The 15,992-nt window shown below is 45.5% G+C and overlaps 1 protein-coding gene across 1 annotated transcript in view; it reads right to left on the bottom strand.

The window, feature by feature from the left end:
* The window catches only part of SFMBT2 (Scm like with four mbt domains 2), a 161,715-nt gene that overhangs the window by 68,156 nt on the left and 77,567 nt on the right, over positions 1–15,992 (bottom strand). The window contains exon 7 of the mRNA XM_006016323.3: positions 12,821–12,918. Within this exon, the coding sequence (XP_006016385.1) occupies positions 12,821–12,918 (98 nt within the window). The remainder of the gene's footprint in view (positions 1–12,820; positions 12,919–15,992) is intronic.

Raw genomic sequence — 15,992 nt, 5'->3', positions numbered from 1 at the left:
TTATAAGTGAACCCAAGCCTTTTTTGGGAGGGTAGCATATAAATCTAGCAAACAAATGAACAGATGCAACACCACTTGTTATAGTCGTTACAAGCTGTGTGAACAAAAGGGCAGAAGGTGGCCCTAAAAGAGCCGCCTGAATTTGTGCATGTGAGATTTAGGGGGGGCAGGGGGCCAAAAATGTCCGTTTGGGGGTTGCCAAAATGTCCAGGGAATTCATTTCTAACAAGAATCAGGTGTTTGCTCTTAAAATCTCAGCCAAACTCAAATGATGCCATGGATTTATCTTGCTCAAGACTCCAGCAGATCTGTTTCCCATTATGTATTATATATACTCTTGACAAAAAATGACATCAGAGGTATAATCCCAAGGAATAATTTAGCCTACGGATCACATTTCAGTTGTATTAGAGGGGCAGCGTTCTCCCTTCTGCCGTGAGACAGTATCTCTGAACCATCCATGTATTCACCAGCACAGCCCCTGGAAAAGTGGCATTATTGTATTTTAAAAAATGCACTGGACTCCAAATTGCACAGGGAAAACTTACCATCTAACAGCAGCTGGCAATGTCATTCCATTTACCTTCACCGCTATACATTATATTCTTGTCCTAAAGTGGTTTTATATTGATTCAACATTGTGGGTCATTATTTTTCCCCCCTAGAACTGTCTTTACTTGTAGATTTAACAGCTTCTATTTTGAGGAACTTATGTTTCTAGTGACACTAGAAAAAGGATTTCACAACCTTCATCACAGGCTGAAGAATCGCTGTTTTTAATCTTACTCATCTTTGCACTCCTACAATACCTTTTATCCGAGGATCAAAAAGTACTCTAAAAATCTTAATGGATTTAGCTTCACTGCAGGGCAGGCATTATGATTGCCATTACATATACAGGAAAACTGAGGAAGTTTACATTAATTGCCCAAAGCTACTCAGTGAATTAGTGGCTGAGAAAGAAATAGAGCCCAGGGGTCCTTGATGCCGCTGTATCTTTGAAGCCATACAACTTTCTGGTTAGCGCTCTCCAAAGCAGCACATCAATCTTGCTCACTCTTAAAGGCTGAGAGTCTACCGCTATCTGCATATGCTGGGCATGTCTACACATGCATTAATGCAGTGCAATTACGACATGTTAAATTTAGTACCTGTAATAACAGGTACTAACTTAATGCACTGTAATCGGCACCATTGAGCAATAATGCCGGTGCACATCTTTTACGTGATGTTAATGCACAGTAGACTAATTCTACTCTGCATTAGCATGGCTTTCACCGTGATGCACTAATGCACAGTACGATTAGTCTACTGCACCTCTAGCGTCTCGTGTAAATGTGCCCACCGAGCAAGGCTTTATTTTAAGAGTGGCCCCACTGACTTCATTAGGGTGGCAGGAGGGATGCAAAACTCAGACCCAACTGCAGTTCTAAATTTTGTAGTCCTTCCAATGCAGGAGCACCAAGACTATGTCCAGTAGAGATACAGGGTCAGTGGTAAGCTTTGGAATTGCATTTTGAACACCCCAGCCCTTTGATTCAGATTATGAAGACAGGGACCCTTTTGTTACATGCATATCTGGAACTAGGTTTAGATTGCAACACCTTCCTCTCCGACCTAGGGTATGGTTCAAGTCCATCACAAGCTTCAGCACCATTCAAGACCAGATCATGGAAAGCAGCTGAGCACATACTTACACTTTAAATGCTTAACATGGGGAATCTACATGCTGACCTCAGTGGAGCTACTAATATGCTTAAAGGCCAGTCCATGTTTGCATGTTTTCCTAATCAAGAATGAAATATCTAAATACACTGCTTAGCATTTTCTACATAAGACCATAAGAAATGTCCTACTGGGTTAGCCCACAGATCCATCTAGCCCACTATCCTACATCTCACAATGGCACATGGTGGATGCTGAAGGGGAGGGTATTTAAGCAAAGCCTATCCAGATTGGTCTGTCCCCTACCCCCTCTCCTCTCAGCATTCAAGACTAGGTAGTCCTCACTTGGAAGCTGCACCCTAAAGATCATCCTCCATGACCATGCCAAATCCCCTTTGAACCCAGGTCTAAAAACATTTCTTTAGTTCTATTTTGTTGCTTTTCTAAAAGAAAAAATAATTCAAAATCAAAAAGATGCTATAAAAATATCTAATAATAGCTAAAGTAGTTTTATTTCACAAGATATTAAATTCCACTTCTTCATGCTGTTGAGGGCATTCACTATCTTATCTCTGTCTTACTTCGTGACCTATCACTAGCACATCGGAGCATCTTCTACATAAGAATAAATAATGAAGGTCCTAGGAGACTTCATGGAATATATGACACTTCGCTCATCTTTGGAGTCACAATATTAAGAGCCGGGATTTTGGGGGGGAGGATAGGATTGGAAGGATGCTACAAGAAAGGTGCTGTCGATGATGAATGGCATGTATCTAATTTTTCTGAGATTCTTCTTGATTCTAAGATTTTTTTCTTGGAAAAGAAGCCTTTCCACCATCCGCTGAGATGGGTAAGACCCCCAACACTTATGAAACAATATCATCACTCTTCACAAAAAAGAAGAAGAGCTGTATAATGCATTTTTACCGCTGAAATAGGGAAAAAAGAAATTAAAGATCCAAAATACAAGCCCTCCAGTTCCAGTGCACTGATTGCCTCGGTCCACAGGGAATTAGTTAGGATATGGCATATGCTTCTGTTCAAAACTCCAATTAATTTACATAATTTCTAAGAATAGGTTTCACTGAAGTGAAAGGAAAGCTTTTAATTAGTATTAGACTCAAATTGATACACTGTATAATGAACTGCTCTCTAATTCCTTTATGCACAGTGCTATGAGAAATACTCTGTTAAAAATGGGGGGAAAAACGGCTTTCCATCCAGCTGTGTGCTGAGTCTTCTCTCTGAGTTTATTTCCTTTCCTAAGGAAGGCCAAGCACTTCCATGCCTCTACTGTCTGTTTAAGCCCCCATTAAGGAGCCTGTACCAATGCTTCCAACTTGCAGAAAAACATGCAACAATTATAACGAGTGTTTTGGGTGTCCCATGAAATGGAGCAGACCTTCCACCACCTCTACGCTGAGAAGCATGTCCCACTCCCTCTCTCCCACCCTGGGCAGGCCAAATTTTGGAGATCAGCTGCTTTAGACAGCACCAGACTCCACCTTGGGCATGCCTGTGTGCACATGCTAGTAGCTCTTTTAAGGTAGCTACACCTCCTTGCTGCTGGGGTTTCACCCACGCAACGTGGGGATGAATGGGTTGGGAGTATTTCTTCACCAAACTTCTGGGCTCAGTAGGGGATGTGGCATCGACAAGTCCCTACTGTCTGTCCCCAGTCAGGGCTGGTGCATAAATCAGCCCCAGAAGCAGATCAGAGAGCCCATGCCAATTCACAATCCCATCCCTGTTCCCCCATCTCTTGAGTAAAATTATTTCACCCTGGGCATGTCTACACATGCATTAATGTGCAATAGTTACTGTGCATTTAGTTTAGTACTTGCTTACAAAACACGCAGTAATTATCGTTACTGCGCAGTACCACTGGCTAACAGCGTCTTTGTGATGCTTATTGCATAGTAGCCTAATGCTACTGTGCAGTAGCGATTAGCACAGGTTTTGCCCAGCCTGCTACTGCACAGTGTTATTAGGCTAATGCGCATTAAGTGTCTCCCGTAGACGCGCCCCCTGTGGAGTAGCTCCTTCTTTCTGTGTACCTATTCTGGCTGGTGAGCGGGGTACAGACATACTTCCAGCTCCTTCTGCTCCACCACTGCCCCCTTACCCGCAGCGGGACATACTGGATAAAGGGCTCCAACGAATTTCACACGGTCCAAGGCCCCTGATACTCCTCATGACAACAGGCAGCAGATAAGCGATCCTAGTGCCAGCAAGGGTGCCAGAATCTGACCCTTTATTAAGAGATCACGGTGTTTTACAGCTTTATATACATAGCCAATGAATGAAGGGACGTGCCAGCCACACACGGAGGAGGGGACTTGTGTCTCCACCAGGTACTACATGGGACGAGTGCAGCGAGCAGAACTTGGCCTACAAAGAAGGTGCGGGGGGGGGCAATATCTTTGGCAGCATCCAACATTTTCTTCCCCACATGGTGACGGCCAGTTGGACCTTTCTCCTCGCGCTGCTCACATGCAGCTCGGAGGACTCTAAATCCAGGCTGGTTTGCACTAGAGAAGGATTTTGTTCCCCAAGTTATATGCCCTGAAGACAAGAGTTTAGAACAGAAATAACCCCCCTGCCTTAACCACCGAGGACCCATTCAGGCGCTGAGTGGGACTGACAGCTTGTTGCGGCACTGTGCAGGTCCTCACGGCAATGCTAGAATTAGATTAAGCAGCCAGAGTACGAGGAATTAATATGGTACAAGCGCAGCAGAAGCTCGTTCAAAGGGTCACGATCTCCAGCATGAGTGATTACGGCCGCTGCCGGCGTTCGTGAGTTTTGAATGGAAAATAACACAACCCTCAGCTCCAGCAAAGTCTGCCGCTTGCAGCCTGAACTGCATCAGCAAGAGCCAGAGCTGTGATGAGTCTCCCTAAGACTCTTGAGAAGCAATTAAACGAAGCCACGCTCCCACTGTGTTTCCGTGCGCACGCAGCAAACCCATTTGCAAATTCTCCAACCTGCTGAGACTCTGACCCTTTGGGTCACTGGCAAGACGGTGGTAGAGAGATGCACTTCAAAATCATTGACACTGTAGTGCCCTGCTCTAACTTACAATGGGATGAACACCCCGGGACCTCGGAGCACTTAGCAACTATTAGTTAACAAACTCCACACGCAGTATAACCCCTATTCCACCTGCAGGATGTGATCCTGGGATGGGGGACACGACTAGCTTGAAGTCATACGCTAGCAAGCATCGTGCCAGTGACAGAGCTGGGAACAGAACAGAGTCTAATTCAGACACATCTGGGCATCCAATTAGATACTGAGTTTTAAAAGTGCCTACGGGACTCAGCAGCCTATAGGACTTAGGGGCACCATTTCATGAAGCATTCACATGCTTACAGAAGGGAGGCATCTCACTTCCTTACAAACGCCTCCTAACTCCCACCCAGAATGAGTGACTGGCACAGGTATTCAGCGCCAAAATAACTTAGGAACATGGCACTGGATGACGCTACATGCATCCTTGAACACTGATGCCTATAACCATAAGTAACTTTATAACAGATACCTGGTCTTGAAGAGACATACATGAATTCTCAGAGCAGCTATCAGGGTCTGTAGACACCTAAATATCTCTGTAAATGTGGCTCTAAGGCACTCAGGAATGTAATGCTTGCTCACTATGTCTACACTGCAGACAGCAGTGGTATCAAGACTGGTAGTATTTACTATATTACACGTACTGCATTGTGTAAACTACCGCATTGCTGTAGTGTAATACTCGTGGCCATTGCAGCATGAAGCTCAGTGCAGCCTGATTTGCACGGCACAGCTGCAATCTAAAATAGGCTGTGCTAAATTCAGTGCTGTTTCTCATACCCAAGCCAGGCTGGACATCTCCACGTTACCCTGGTGCATAGACAGACCCAAGCAACGGGATTTAGACTACTGAGCCCCCTCTGAAAATGGGGTGTTGCATAACGTTTTCAGGAGCGACTCATCATGACGGGCCAGTGCACCCATTTTGCATATGCAAAAACTTCCTTCACGGCCACTCTGCTGCTGAGCACAATCCAGTTCCAGGGGCTCCCGAATGGGTCAATGGATGAAACTCTGGATTCACCCCAGCTTCTCCGACCCACTAGACATGTGCTCTGGTAGCGAGCGTGCGGGCTATTCAGACCCAGGACTCGATGCTCAACCAGCTTTGTGCTGGCCCAACCTTGCAACTAGCCTAATCCCATGTGCCAGATCCAGCCGCCTGCCAGCCCAACTCTGCATATGGCCCTATCCTGTGCATGGGCCTGACCCCATGCACGACACAATTGCACACACCGGATCTGAATATGCTCCAGCCCAATCCCACACATGGCCTGATCCTGTGCACTGGAACTGGCCACATGCCGGCCAAATCCCATGGGCTGGATCTGGCTGCAGAGTGACCTTGCACAGCAGCCAAACCACAGATCAGTGATCCTAAGCACAGGGCCATGTCATCTAGCCTGCGGGTCTCCCCACGAGTCTGGGAATTTGGCAGTAGAGAAGCAGCCACCACTCCCCTCCTGCTAAATTTCTGCCATGTGACAAGCCCCATAGGCCAGCTGATAGGGAATGAAATGCTACTGATTTTTAAAAAGCTCTCTTGTTTTAGAGCAGCGGAAGAATCAGATCCTGGCATGTCTCAATGAAGAAGGTAGCTTCTGTTTTTACTGTCTAATAATAAGCTCCCTCCCAATGTTTTCCCCAGCATCCCAGGGGGATGAGATGCTTCCAACAGTCTCGCTGTAATCACACCTCTCATCCCAATAGGCAGTCGGGAATAAGACAATAATAATCATATTAATATCAATTACAACCATTTCTAAGCTGCCTCCATAGGCATCTAGTTTTAATGGTTCATTAAGAAAAAACAGCCCTTCCGAATGCTGCACCCTGCATTATTTGCACGTGAGTCGGGCTCGTTTTGCAATTCATCAGCTTCCTTTTCTAACCCCGGAGAGATCTCCCTGCAGACGCACCCTGCACCGAGGCAGAATTTCCCGAGGAACTGGAGCGGCATCAAGCTAGCGGTCTGCGATGCGACAGCCCCCACCGAGGGGGAGAAGTCATGCAAGATCCCATAGCCGAAGTAACCGTGAAGCCGACTGGGCCAAACGCTGCCCTCCAACGCCTCCCCTGAAATCTGGGGTAGCCCTATGCCTGCACTCAAGGGCTGAAGATAGCCGTGTGCATTTTAGGACTCGTCTGTTAAACAGTTACCATAGAAACAAGAATTGCAGCGTAGTCACCCTAAATGGAAAATCCAAAGCACCTTTTCTCTATCCTTCAAACTGTTACAGATGGCGAAACTGCTGAGGAGCAAAAACTCCTTCCTACACACACAGCCCGCCAGATGCTTCGATTCATCTCAAAACGTAAGCAGCAGAGAAAGAGTTAAATGCACGCAGACTCCCCTCCCGCATTACCGTCCTCCAGCAAAACGATAGGAGTCTCCAGCCAATCCCAATCCAACCACACCAGGCCTTCGACAGCCATTATTATATGGTTTATCCCCATTTCACAGGCAGGACAGTTGAGGTGCACAAGGGCTCAGCTTCATATTTTCTAACGTGACAATTCAAAGCAGGGCCACCCAAATCCTGAATTAACGGCCAGACTTTCAAGGGGTTCTGGGCATTCCCAGCTACCTGTTGGGGCTGATTTGCTCTTTGCTTATAAAGAAGTAAATGAGGAGTAACTCTAATGAAGTCAGTGGAGATGCACTACAGCAAGAGACGTAAGAATGGGGCTTCCTGGAAAAGCTTGCTTAAAAGTGCCTGTGCAAACAGCTCAGGGTCAGGCTCTGCTTGCATTTATGCTACTGTGAATCAGAGCAACTGCACTGAAATCACCAGCGTTATCTCATACCCCCCCCACTGCACCTAGGAGAATACAGCTCGAGAGGCGTACGGTTAGGCAATCTCCTTGGAAACGAGTTTAGTGACATGGCCAAGGACACTGGGGAAGTCAGTGTCAAAGACTGGCCTCAGGAAATCTCCAGCGCTAATTCTGCTGTCAGAAAGCTGAAGAGACCGCATTGCTAGGCTGGCCTCTCAAGGCCTGACAACCTTTGGTGTTTAATATTTAAAGAAGCAATGAGTACGATTTAAAAAACCGAGGATGGTAGGACCAAATGTTCACTCAAAATGGAGAATCGCTTCAATTAATAGAGAAGTAGGGCTGGAAGGGACCTCAAAAGGGTATGCAGTCCAACCCCCTGCCTGGGGCAGGAAAGGTCTTGGGTCCCATAGGGAGATCAAACCTGCAGCCTTGAGGTCATCAGCCCCATGCTCCAACTAACTGATCTACTTGGCCTCTCTGCTTATGTCAGAAGTTATGGTCCCCTTTACGGGAGTTTCCTCTGGAGTTTTATTCCTTACCCTTAACAGTTATATGCAGCTGTTGCTCCAGATCGACAGCCACCCCAGAAGCAGCTGCATTTTGTGTGCCTGGACAATGACATGCTTCATTCTCTATAGCACCTACGATCCTCACAAACAGCAAGACAAGGTTCCTTGGGTGAATTTGGTATCTTTTATTAGACCAACCCAAATGGTTGGAGAATAGTTATTAAGCAAGCTTTCGGGTTCAAAAACCCTTTGTCAGGCTAAGGAAGCTTCAGCAGTTGGTGTGTGCTCTTCCTGGATGGAAATAAAATATATCAAATTCCCCCAAGGAACCTTGTCTGCCTATGTCCTTAGACCAACACGGCTATGACCCAAAACCCTCACAAACAGCAATGCATTTAGGGAGGGAAGTGCCAGTATCCCATCTGAGTCACTGAGAGGTTAAGACGCATGTCTAAGACCCAGCAGAAAGCCCATGGGAGGAGCAGGGGTAGGAACTGCAGCCCAGATCCTGAGTCACCATCCAACACCTTGATATGTTCATCTTTGCTCCTGATGGGGGAGAGTGGTGGGGAGCAGCTATAGGCTTTTAAGTCACTTTGCAACGATCTGTCCCTCTATATTAGAAAAGATGAATAGATTTAGTGAGAAGGGACAGCAGCAGGCTGAATGGAGGTGTTCAGCCGGGAGAGTTGAACTCGGTGCAGCCTAAAGCAGCCACGTGGATGGCACAGAGCATCACTTCAGGAGGCTGACAAGTGCGGTGGATGCAAGGGAACAGATGGAATATAAATAATCTGGCAGGCTGTAGCAGGACGGGGACCAGGAGGTTATTAGAGCACAGCAGACCTTGCAACCGCAGGCCGAGCAATCAGCACTTGGAGGGACTGGGGACAGTCTCGATTCTGAGTTGAACCTGCACGAGAGCAGGCAGCCGCGGAGTAAAAACTCCTTTAGTTTTCTATATGTCCACTCCCTCCAGTGCAGGATCATCCTGTGCAGGTTTCTTCCTCTTAGCTTTGTCGAGCCTGCTTTAAGCATCTCAAGAAGAGCTGGTCAGAAAACATGATCAGATAACTGTGAACAATTCTGGTGCCATTTGGGCCCTTTTTGTGTCAGAGTTTTGAAGGACAATGTCCTCCAAATGTAAAAAAATCTACCAATCACTATGGAAAATTCCTAGCCTAGAGTTTTTCATCTAGATTTTAAATTTCAGATCAAAATACTACTGAATTTTTTTATGCTTTTGAGCAGCTCTCATTTCAAGGGGTGAGACTGCCCTAGGGAAAATCTTCTCTTTTTAATTATTCTTTAGTAAAAATCCATCCCATTACTCTCAGCATCAATTATTACTGTTGCTGATTACGGTGCCCTTACTCAGCCACCCTGGAAACATCCCGTCTACTTTATTTAAGGATCTCTCTACCTCCTAAAATAGAAACAGAAAAGCCCTTGTACATTAAAGGCACATTGCGCTAGGTGCTGCACAAACAGGGAGGATGTCCAATCTGAGTTTAACAGGACAGGTTTAGGAGAATTCATGCCAGTTAAAAGGCATGGCCCAAGGATTTTGCATGCTGGAGAATTCATCATATCCCTAGACTAAATTCCCCATTCTTGCTGTGAAAAAGTGACCCTTGCTTCTAGTGTGAATTTGACTACTGTCAGCCTCTAGATGCCGGCTCGCACTATTCCTGGGCTCCAGATTAAAGGGCTCTCTGCCGTCGGAAGTCATCTCTCCTGGTAGGTTCGTACAAGCCATTTTTAGGCTGAAGCTAGCAGTAGATACAAACAAGTATTCCTACGGGAAATGCCCCGTGATTTCTAGTTACAAAGGGGTGCAATGGCATCCTAGAAAAAAATCATACTCCCAAGGATATTTTTGGGCCTCTGCTCAATACAACTGAATATACCGCCTACCAATATGTTAGAACAAGGTTGAAAAAGCCCCTCTCTCCTTTCCATAAGCGATGGGAATTAAAAAAAAAAAAAAAAAAAAAAATGCAAAATGCCTAAGCGACTGAGGGGCATAAATTTTGCCAAAAAGTGCTTGTTCCTAAGGTTAAGTCTCCTACTTGCAGAAGTGACTGCAGCGTACTGAAAACACAACACAAACTGGCTACGGTATCAGTAGCAGCCTAGCAGGAGCACCACAGACCTCAGCGTGGTTTCACCACTTGACTCTGTTTCAGGAGTGTTTTTCTGCCCGTGCCAAACTCCATGAGGCTAAAGCTACCCTGCTAGCAGGACCCACGCTGGCTTCTTTCAGGCTAGACCCAGGTCATTTCTACACAACATCACTTAGAGTGCTGTGAAGATCTAAGGAACCTAAGCTTTTCAGGAAAATTGATGCTCCTAACTCACTTAGGCACCCTGGAGACATCTCATCTGCTTTAAGGAGCAATATGATGTTCGTGAAATAGAAACAAAAGATAAATAAAAATATTACAAAGGGTGTTATAATGTCTTTTCTCTAAGCCTGTTCAGGAGGTGCAGCTCATATAGTATTATGGGTAGCAGTAAAATGACAGGGAAAGTCATTTTTTGGCCCCCACCCCAGCATTTTTACAAAGCCTGCCTAGTGTAACCGCAAAAAAATTCTGTAAGATGTTGCACAGGAAAAGGTAGCACTTAGCAGCTTCTTGGTACCCGAGAAGCAGCAGGGATACAATTCTAGAGACAAGAGGTCTCCTCCGGCTCTGCTGCTAGTCCTTATGGCAGCCTTGGACAAGACACTTCAGCTGAGCCTCAGTTTCTCCATCCGTAAAATAGGCACAAAGTTTCCTCCTCTGTAAAGTGCGTTGAGATTCAAATAGGAAATTCCCGTTGGTGCAGCACAGCCTAGTAGGCGCACACACTCTCAGGCCATATGGCTTAGCAACCAGATCAGCGATTCTCAACCTGGTTGCCTTTGCAAACCAAAGCCCTGCTGCTTTGCACTGCAGTTGAAATAAATGAGCCTAGAGGAGAACCACTTGTGCAACACCCCCCATCCAACCTCACCCCAAAGCCAGAATCCGGGGTGCAGATTACAAGGCATTGACCTGAACCATCTGTCTTCCTTGGTCTGTGGTCCTACAGTAATGCTCATCTCAGTGCATTCATTCAGCTTTGCATTGCTCGCTTCTCCTAGCAGATGTGCATTGTAGCGGCTCATCTATTCATTGATCGAGCCCCGATGCCCTATATAGGCCTTCTAGTCAAATGCAGACCTGAATTTAGTGTCCTACTTGTAGCGACTGGCACACAAGAGTGGGATGTAGCTACCATTTGCATCCAAGTGCTTCTGAATCCCAAGCCCAAGTAACAAGCTTCCCATTTACAGCTGGGTTGGCTAGGGTCAGCCTTTGAGATGAATCCAGAGCAGGGCTTGAACTTTCCATCAGTGCTATAGCAAGACACCGGAAGTGCTCTACCTCCATTGCATCCCAACACCTTCATGCCATCATGAAAATAACTGAGCATAAGCTTTACATACTGACAAGTGACAGTAATAGTAAGTTGAGCTTTGTCAGAAATAGTCTAGTCTTCTTTTATGTAGAACACGAACAGGAAAAGAAATGAAATAAAAGAAAAAAAGAGGGCTGGGAGGGACCTCGGGAGGTCAGTTAGTCCAGTCTCCTGCTCCTGGCAGGAATATAAGTACCACCTCTGTGTTCTAACAATAGTTTGTGCATCAAGGTAAGGAAAGTTTTTTCTGCTTCGTGGAAAGAAATGATGGATACATGAAATAAGAAGCCAGTTGCCATCATAATAAGGGACCACTGGAATTCACCTGTGTATAAAGAGCCAACACAAGACCTACACACCACTTATGCCTGCTGATATTTTCACATTAGACAGAGTAAATAGGTACTCTGCAATGCACTGACTTCTTCTTAGGCCTCTGCCTAGTTGAAGTACTAATCCGTTGGATTTCAACACCCTCAATTCTAGCCAAGAAGTTGCCAGCACCTGTTTTCAAAAGGCAAATTACATCCAGCCACATTAGAAGACAATGTAGTGAAAGGACCATATGTGGTATAGAGGACCGCGTACAAGACTAGGACTCCATTTCCCCAGCAGCCCTTCCTTGCACCCGTCTATGGCTCATGACTGAGAACAAACAGCCCTGCAACCAAAGATCAAGGTGAGACATTCAAACCCAACCGAAGTAAAATACTTCAGCCACACTATATCGAATTAGACTGTGGCATTCACCAATTCCTGAAGTGGCTAAGAATTTAAGAAGCGGGTCAAAAATCAACTACACATTAATATGGAAATCAAGACAATGCAGAATGTATATAATTGTAGGCAAGAAAAATTTTGGAAGGCATATTAAACCTTATGCTTCAGGGCAGGAGCCAGGCTGTAATTAGCAGAGGACAGGATGAGAAGCCAAGCGAAAGATAAATTACCCCACTTTTATCTACTAGAGGAGTTTTCTTTCCAAAATTTAGTACAGGTTACTCTCAGAAGTAGGATTGCACCTTGAGTTTCATCCAGTATCACTAATCCTTCATTCAGAAATCCCACTGAAGCCTTCTTTTGAGGACATGGGTGAAATAGGTGGGGCTTTATACAGAGGACTTATTATAAGGGCCTTTAAAAATGCAAGATATACCCAGTTCTACCCTCTCCCAAAAACTTCATATGACTATGGGCAGATATCTCACTTGTGACCCACTGGAGCAGGACATAACAGAGCATTGCCCAGACAATGTAAATGCATGATGCAAAATCGTTCCATTTACTTGTACATTGTAAGCTCTTGAATTAAAAAGAAAAAAAAAAAACGCATCTCTTACCTTGAACACTTCCATTGGAAGAGGACATTTTGCTGCATCATTAAGGGATTTTTCCCGAGCGCATTTCCACTCAGATATAGTCTTCAGAGAATAGATTTCTAAAGCAACAATACAACGACAGTCACGTAACAATTTAAGGATCAAGCACTCTTGTAACGTGTTCATCTCACTATGCTCTAGGAAATTGTATAGTCTATTTAAACCAAACAATGCATGTTAAACCACGCTGTACAGTACTATTAAAACCAACACAAAAGAGAAACTAATAGAAAGCAAGAGTTGAGAAATGTACTTCATATCTTCATGTCTTTTTTTTTTCTTGAAAAACATAGGGGGGGGGTTTTGGTTTGGTTTTGAAAACCAGATCCTTTTGGGCTTTCAATCGTCAAAACCTGATTTTTGGAGCTTTTGGCTTTTCAACTGAATTGAAAATATTTTGATAAATCCAGAAGTTCTCTCATTAACTTTCCCGTTTCGCTGAAAAGATGCTTTTGTCCAAAACACCAAAAAAAAAATTGCGTTTAACTTTTGGCGCAAGTACATTTGTCAGTATTAGAATCCAAGTTACAATGCCAAGTCAAAAGCAAGCGGTTATGAATGCTGATCAGACTGAAGTACACTTTTATGACTATCTTCATAGGGGATTCACGTTGCTTTTAGTGAATATCCTTAAATAGATTTAATGTCGTTAGTCATATTAGCAAATCCTTTTGTGATTCATTGCAGTAAAATGCCTATAAATCATCTACTGTAGAAAACAATACAATGAGGAAGAACTTTATATTGGATTTATTTCTGCCCTACATAACATATTGTTACTCAGAGCAAGTTACTGCAGAACATTCATACCGAGGTCTTAAAGCTAAGAGATAAGATAGATTGCAACAATTATTAAAATGGAAATGAACATTTAGCCAATAACAGGCAGAAATCCAGATACAGAATAAACAGGATCTAATTCTATTGACATCAATGCGGTTGCATCCATTTACCCCTATGGTGTATTTGGCCCAATTTGCATTTGAAATTCCATACTTTTAAAAAAAAAAAAAAAAAAAAAAAGAAAAAACACCAGCGTGCATTTGCTCGCTGCCAAAGATTTACTGCTGCATCTTACAATTCTGAGGGAGAAGAGGAAAAAAAAATAAGGAATTGGCAAGCGCTGCCGTCACCTAGCACTGCTGCTACAAGAGAATTTTATGCTCTGATCTCAACAGATTTAAGACCTTATCAAAATAGGATTTGCAGAATCACTCAGTGGAAGTGGAAGTATTTATACATCCACTATATCAAACTATGCTACTTCAGGCAGACATCAAGGATATGCATATGAATTTAAGCACCCTTAAACGGAAATGTTAACCTTTCAGGGCTGTATTTTTAATTCCTTGCCTGTCTGGTTTTTAATGTGATCTTGAGCCCCCATTTACAGGGCAAATTTGAGTCATGGTCTTTAGCATCAAGTAGACCTTTTACTGAAGTGGTCATTATTTTATGCACCTGTTACCATGTTCACCCTAGTGTTTCTGGAATCGCTGCTCCTGCTTGAAGGCATGAATGAAAATCACCCACACCTACTTCCTGGCCTGAATGCTGTCACTGTAGCTAAGGGGAAAATTCACAGGAGTACAATTCATTCCCCTAGGGACAGGGTATTGCTTGGTGAAGAGGGACACTGGCCATGTCTACACGCTCATTAATGTGCCGTAATTACGGCGCATTAAAATTTAGTACCTGTAATGACAGATACTAACATAATGAACCATAAATCGGCGCTACCTTGCAATAGCGCACTTGAATGCTTTTTGTGCGACATTAATGCACATTAGACTAAATCTACTGCGCATTAGCGCAGCCTTTGCCCACTGTGCTAATGGGTGGTAGAATTACTCTTCTGTGCATTAAGCGTCTCGCACAGATGCACCCAATGTGACTCGGATACAAGAGGGTGTCCCCTGGCTATGAGAGAGAAGGGCACTGCAGCTGCCTGGGACCTGGTGCACCATATTTCCCTGGCTGGATGGTGTGCTGCGGGGGAATAGGACCAAGGCTCGCTCAACTCCCTGCCCTACACCACCCATTCTGATGTAAATATGGCTGGAAGATGTAGCAAGCTGCAGCCTTGATCCTGCAGCAGCCAAGGGGAGCTCCAGGCTGCCCTGGTGCCAGCCCCAGGCTGGCTGAGGGCAGGGGGAGCCAGGCCTGGGCTCCAGGGAGCAGGAGGGAACTGTTCCAGAGTGGGGGACAGGTCCCAGCCGCGTGGAGCTCAGGATCACCAGCACTGGTTTGGAGCGATGCCGTGTGGCCAAGTGATAGCAGCACCCTGAGCTCTCCCCTCGCTTTGCTTGCTGAGGGGACGGGGGAGCTCTCTGTCCCTGGTCCTGGCACTGTTCAGCTCCTGGCTCTCCCCAGAAGCATCTCCCCCCAGTCCTGGTGCTGCTTACCCTCTGCCCCCATGCATCTTCCCCTGGGCCTGGTGCTGCTCAGCTCCCAACACCCCCCGGACACGAGTGGGGAGCGGGAGTCAACCGAAGCATGGGCTGAGCAGGCAGCAGCAGGGCTAAGGAGATGGAGCAATTCTCTGTCCCCAGCCCAGTGCTGCAGGGACAAAGAGCTCCCCCATCCTGGCACTGCTCCTGGGGGGAGCTGAACAATGCTGGGACAAGGGACAGAGCGCTCCCTGTCCCCTCAGCAAGCCAAGCAAAGGGCGAGCTCAGGGCACTGCTGACAGGCAGCCAGGGGCACATAAATATTAATTTTTTTAAATTTTAGTTGCCCCGCAGGCCAGATAGAATGGCCTGGCGGGCCGCATTCAGTCCACAGGCCGCATTTTGCTCACCCCTGCTCTAACATGAACTAACAGAGAGGCTAGAGATCTCTTCTTCAGATGGGACATGCGACTCTGAGGGTATCACCAAACCTGGCCCCATCTCAGCCATCCCCCATTATTCTTTCCCAGACATCTGTTTTCATTTCTTTTGCTCAGCTTCAAGCTAAGATGAACCTTCCTTTCTCTCCTCAGACTGATCTCCCAAATGCAGCTGTCAGCAGGGTTCCCTAGCCGGTTCTGCATCCCATGGCCTTGTGGATGGAGGATTTCCTGCTTATAAGGATTGGCCCTCATAATACAGCTGCCTCCAAGAGCTGAGTATCTCCTTTACTGGGCTCAAAA

This window comes from Alligator sinensis, unplaced genomic scaffold, assembly GCF_000455745.1.
Source record: "Alligator sinensis unplaced genomic scaffold, ASM45574v1 scaffold268_1, whole genome shotgun sequence".
NCBI lineage: Eukaryota > Metazoa > Chordata > Crocodylia > Alligatoridae > Alligator > Alligator sinensis.
Note: the sequence above shows the minus strand (reverse complement) of the source record. Positions and strands in the feature narration are given on the sequence as shown.